Source organism: Misgurnus anguillicaudatus, chromosome 3 (assembly GCF_027580225.2).
Source record: "Misgurnus anguillicaudatus chromosome 3, ASM2758022v2, whole genome shotgun sequence".
In the NCBI taxonomy this organism is placed as follows: domain Eukaryota; kingdom Metazoa; phylum Chordata; class Actinopteri; order Cypriniformes; family Cobitidae; genus Misgurnus; species Misgurnus anguillicaudatus.
The window spans coordinates 12217452-12223451 of record NC_073339.2 but is presented as its reverse complement, the minus strand read 5'-3'; the positions used below and the strand labels follow the sequence as shown (position 1 = coordinate 12223451).

General features: G+C 36.4%; 1 protein-coding gene across 7 annotated transcripts in view; it reads right to left on the bottom strand.

Annotated features, from left to right (window-relative positions):
• Positions 1 to 360: 360 nt before the first annotated feature.
• atp11a (ATPase phospholipid transporting 11A) overlaps positions 361 to 6000 on the bottom strand; it is a 93317-nt gene continuing 87677 nt past the window's right edge. For 2 of the 7 annotated variants that reach the window (XM_073861294.1, XM_073861299.1), the window contains one exon: positions 361 to 3374. In XM_073861294.1, the coding sequence (XP_073717395.1) occupies positions 3102 to 3374 (273 nt within the window). In that variant the 3' untranslated portion in view covers positions 361 to 3101. Of the gene's footprint in view, positions 3375 to 5810; positions 5911 to 6000 lie in introns of those variants that run through there. The other 5 variants (XM_073861307.1, XM_073861316.1, XM_073861306.1 and 2 more) reach the window with 4 other exon arrangements.

The window sequence follows — 6000 nt, the reverse complement described above, 5'->3', positions numbered from 1 at the left end:
GCTACATTCCGGTGTGTGAGCAAAAAAACAAAGTAAAAACAGGCATGGAATGTGAAGCACAGCAGTGAAAGAGTCATGCAGACAAACTCCTGAGTGGTTTTAATGGGTTAAGTCTAAATATTTGGTGTTTTGAGTCTGTCTGTAGTACGATTTTAGGACAGTTCGTTCTTATAGAAACATATATTAAAAACCACAGCAAAGTTTAAAGTGTGAGGGCTTGACAAAAACTTTGCTATGGTCATTTAAAGGGACACTCCACTTTTTTTTAATTCGCCCATTTTCCAGCTCCCCTGTTAAACATTTCATTTTAACGTCCTGGAATCCATTCAGCTGATCCACGGGGCTGGCACCTTTAGCATAGCTTAGCACAATCCACTAAATCCGACCAGACCACCAGCATTGCGCTAATCAAAGACTTTGCTGCCGCAACATGGCTGCAGCAGGCGCAACGATACCACGCAGTGCCCGAAAACAGTCCCCTGCTATTAAAAGTTCCCAAAGGGGACTATTTCCTGGCCCTGCGCGACATCATTGCGCCCCCCGCAGCCATGCCACGGCAGCAAAGTCCCTGATTATTACGCCAGAATGAGAGTATAGTTCCTAGCCATATCTGCCTAGAAAATCGCAACTTTTAATTTGCCGTCGGTCTTAGTACATGATGTAACTACAGAAGAGTCAAGTTTCAAATAGGAATAACTCTTTGGTCATTTTTGAGCGCGATGCTAATGGTCCAATCAGACTCAATGGACTATGCCAAGCCACGCCAAAAGTGGCACCGCCAGACCAGAAGATCAGAAGAATGGACTCCAAAATGGTAAAAATCAAATGTTTAACTCTAGGGGAGCTGAAAAATTTGCATATTCAAAAAAAAAGTAGAGTGTCCCTTTAAACAGACTCAAAATGCCAAGTATTTAGAGAGACCTGTTTTGATGAGCAAATACGCTTTAAGTTCAATTCAGGTCCATGTCAGTACTACAATGCAACCTGAAATTTACAGTGAATTTTACAGAACAGAGATGGATCTGAATCAAACAGCATCTCTTTGACATCATTTTTTAAATGAACAGGTCATCGGGTATGAGGCACGTTGTATCCTCTGTATCTTAAACAGTAAAAGGGAGGCGTTTCTCCAAACAAAGTGCTGGGGACAGTTAAGACAGGCCATCTGTGATACTGACCTTGCTGAGGCTGTTAGTTTAATGAGTTGTTTGTGAACAGTAGCCCGGGCTAATTGCATCTGACTTCATCAGATGATGATGAATTAATAATGTGCTGAAAGAAATGATACGAACAACCCAGCACAGGGCTCCGAGAATAACATTAATACAGGCAACGTGCTTTGGGAGTCAAACAGGATGATACAAACTATTTGTATTTTACCGTGCGCACAAAGGCAATGAAGTTAAAATTTCTTTGCCGTCCTATTTGTGCAACTTTTTCAGGAGCCCTGGGCTGTGCTGCCGGCACTGTTAAAGCCGTAAGACGTTAAATACTACTGTACATTTAACCGTTTATATTTTCAGCTGGTGCAACGTCAACTTAAGGCAGTGTGGTGGGATACGTCTACGAATGCTGTTGAACACTTTTCCACATTTCTATTTCAGCATAAGGCAACAAACGCACAATATTATACTTTTCGTATCTGACTTAAATTACAACCTTTGGTTCCAAACTGTTGCGTAAAGGATGGGAGACATTGTAGCATTAAGGCAGAACAGTTACGCTTAGCTAGCTACCGTTCTGTACTGTATGTTACCATATCCTGTTTCTGGTTCTACACTAAAAAACTAAAGCAAATCTTTGAGCAGCAAGGACGGAGTGACTGGTTGTCATGACAACAAGTCAGTCGTTTCAATCTTTTCAACTTTGGAACGGTGAAAAGTGTCACAACGTGGAATTTCAATAATTATATATAAGTAATATATCATAAGTTATAGCGTAAATAAATGTGACAGTTTAACATAATCTAATAGTGAATCGTTACTATTATACGAACGGGCAATTTCGTATGACCTCATTTGTACGTTATAGTACGATATCCTTTGACGTTGGCATTCTTGCTTTTTTTATGAATCTCATATTGTACGAATTAATATGAAATCCAATGGCAATTCGTACGTATTTTACAAGGTGGCTAATTCGTATTAATTTGTACGACCACATTCGTATTAAATTCGTATGATTTGCCCTGTGACGTTAGGGGTGGGTTTTTTATGATAATCGTACGTTTTTGCATGATTAATTGTACGAATTTATACCAACTAGCCAACTCGTACAATAAGTACGAATTCTCGTGAGATCAGGCTGATGAAATCACCACTTCGTAAAAAAGTTACGATCAACTCTGTCAGTCCAATAACAGTTTGTCTTGTAGTTTGTCAAACAAAGGCCTCCGTATGTGCTCACGCTATACACACACATCTACATCTAGTACAGCGTAGCGACAGATAGGCCCAAATTCAGCCACTTACAATGCAAAGTTATCTGCAGGTTACGGCGTGTTCCTCGACAACAAGTTTGCGCAAAAGCAACACCAGTTTGTTCTATATAAAAAGTGGGACGAGAAAACAGAAGCAGAAAAAGGGGTGGGGAGACAACAAAGAAAACAAAAACAGGACAGTCAGTTTTAAAAGCATCCAAGGCCATTTTAACTGTCATCCACATATTTATATTCTGTGATGGAAATTTGGTGGGTTTGAGTTGGGATGGGCTATGCTACTAGCTGCGTAGTATTTTTTCTTACACAAAGGATTACGAGGGTGCAAGCAAACACGCACAAGCCACAATTTAAAGGGTACACACGTTCCAACATACAGGCACTCTAAATAAATAAACAAAGGTAAATAAGTCCCGAGGCTGCTTAGCACAGTACGCCACATTCACAGATGGTGCAGCCGATTCTGGTTGGCCGTCCTCCAGCCCCCAAATGAACACATTGCATCGCTATGTGTTGCATCAATGTACAGGGAGTGTTTCAATGCTTTTGTTTTATGCATAAAACCATGGTACAGGTCAAGATTGTTCTAGATGGTCTAGGCCAAAACTGATCAAAGCGCTACACTATGCCAAACGTTTGTTTTTTGATTCTTTAAGAGACATCATCATACGGAGGTCTCAGGCCCTGGTGCACTGTAGGCGTAAGCTGCCCCGGACAATCTCGGGTTTTCTCCTATTTGGAGGAAAGAGCTGAAGGTGCAGTAGTCACGCCTGCCACCCCAGTAGGTACACATCAGTTTTTTGGGAGGGGAGGTGTCAGACCTGCCGTGGGCGCGGTTCTCGTTGCCACGCCTGACGTGTTTCTGCGAAGGTGGGCCATGGAGGGAGGAGAGGGGGCTGAACTCTGACAGGTGACCCTTGTAGAGTTTATCTGCGTTCTGGAGAAAGAAAACGAAAGCTATTAGGACACCGTATACAGGCATGTACACTGCAATAAATGACTTTCTCACTTAGTATTTTTGTCTTGTTTGCAGTAGAAATATCTAAAAATTCAAGACACATTTTCTCGATGAGCAAAATGACTTGAGAAAAAGAATTACATTTTTAGACAAAAAATATCAAATTTAAGTAAATATGTGCTTAAAACAAGAAAATGGGGTGAGAATTTTTTTCTTGAATTAAATTTTTAAGAAAAAAGTAAACTTATTTTAAGATTTTTTTTTTAAGCACATATTTACTTCAACCTAATATTTTTGTCATCTAAATGTAAGAATTTTTAGATATTTCTACTAGAAAACAAAACAAAAATACTAAGTTAGAAAGTCATTTTTTGCAGTGTAAGCGCAGGCGTTATAAATGCAACCAAAACGACACATTTGCAGAAGTCCCAAGAAGCAGCAATGCAAACAAAAACAAAGTTTAATACACAATTACATCACATGCATTTGCAAAAGAATGCCAAAAAAGCCAAAACTCACAAAAAGTCCTAGAAGACACCTATATGACCACTACAAATAACAATTTTGGGGGGGGTTATTGATTACACTGCAAAAAATGATTTTCAAGAAAAAAAAATCTTAATATTTTTGTCTTGTTTTCAGTAAAAATATATAAACATTCTTAAATTAAGATGCTTTTGTTTGATGAGCAAAATGACCCAAGAAAATAAGTCTTTTAGACCAAAATAAGAATTTTTTAACAAAAATATCAAATTTAAGTGATTTTATGCAAAAACAAGCAAAAAAATCTTGAAAATTCTTCTTAAACACTAATTTCAAGAAAAATGTGCGAGTTTTTGCTTGTTTTATGCACAAAATCACTTAAATTTGATATTTTTGTCTTAAAACTATACTTATTTTTTTGGGGCGTTTTGCTCATCAAGAAAAAAGCATTTTCATTTAAGAATTTTTAGATATTTTTACATTTTAACAATACAAAAAAATAAGATTTTTTTTCTTGAAAATAATTTTTTTTTGCAGTGTACCGTTTGTAAAAACCACATGGCTTTGCTACAAAAACCCTGCTAACATTGCAAAAAAAACACTTACTTACTTAGTATTTTTGTCTTGTTTTTATTAAAAATATCTAAAAATTCTTAAATCAAGATGCATTTTCTTGATGAGCAAAATGACCTAAAAAATAAGTGTAGTTTTTACACAAAAAAATATAAAATGTAAGTGAATTTGTGCTTTAAAAAAAGTGTTTAAGAAAAAAGTTCTAGATTTTTTCTTACCCCATTCGCAGATTTTTTCTGCTTTTTTAAAGCACAAATTCACTTAAATTTTATATTTTTTTGTCTAAAAACTACACTTATTTTCTTAGGTAATTTTGCTCAACAAGACAATACATCCTGATTTAAGAATCGTTTTATATTTTTACTTAAAACAAAAATACTAAGTAAGAAAGCCATTTACACTGCAAAAAATGATTTTCAAGAAAAAAAATCTTAGTGTATTTGTCTTGTTTCAAGCAAAAAATCTGCCAATGGGGTAAACAAAAAATCTTGAAAATGTTTCTTAAACACTAAATTCAAGAAAAATTTGCTTACCCCATTGGCAGATGTTTTTGCTTGTTTCATGCAAAAAATCACTTAAATTTGATATTTTTTGTCTTAAAACTAGACTTATTTACTTGGGTTGTTTTGCTCATCAAGGAAAAGCATCTTAATTTAAGAATTTTTTGATATTTTTACTGAAAACAAGACAAAAATACAAATAATTTTTTTTTTTTGAAAATAATTTTTTGCAGTGTGAAGATGCACAGTATAATGAAGGTGTATTGCATGTTATATAGGGTAAGTCTCACGTAAACATGTCCAGGTTACAGTGCATGCTAAGTTAAATGTTTAATTTTATTTATTTTTAGGATCTTCGCCTTTTTGCATTATAATTTCTTTTGATTTTCGGATAAAATATGACCAAGACATATCACTAGGTGGCTATCATGAGATTCAAGTGGTCATAAGCATCTTCAAGGAACAAATGGCCATTAAATGTAATTAAGAAATGCATTAAAATATTCACAAAATCTGAAAGAAAGATTTAAGAAAACCAAGATACTAATGCGTCAAGGTGTGAAATGCAATGTATTTTAAAGCAATGACGGTCCCCATGTCCTGTTAGCTGCACATACCGCACACCACAACCAAACACACCGTAATCATCTTAATACTGAAACCAAACAAATTCTGCAAGTTACACGTCAAACTGCAGACCCACACAAGTCCACAACCAGGTTTGTTTCCACTGGTATTAGACAATCTGGATGATGAAGAATCTGGACTTCTCAGTTAACCGTAATCTTGTTTGATCTGAGAACCCCAGAGCTCCATGTACTGTATGTATTAGTTTTCGCTGGCTTTATTAGCTCTTTACCATCGAGCTGCTAGGCCTCAGTGGTGTTCTGAACCCCATCTAGCAGAGAGTCGTGACTGTGTGTTTCAACCCTTTCAAAGATCCTGACAGCCCTCATTCTCTGTGAAACATCACAAGTGTACACAAACAGCTTAAAACTTGATGCAAAACACCTGTGTGAAGTATATTTGACGGAAGTGAAAGTTAAAAC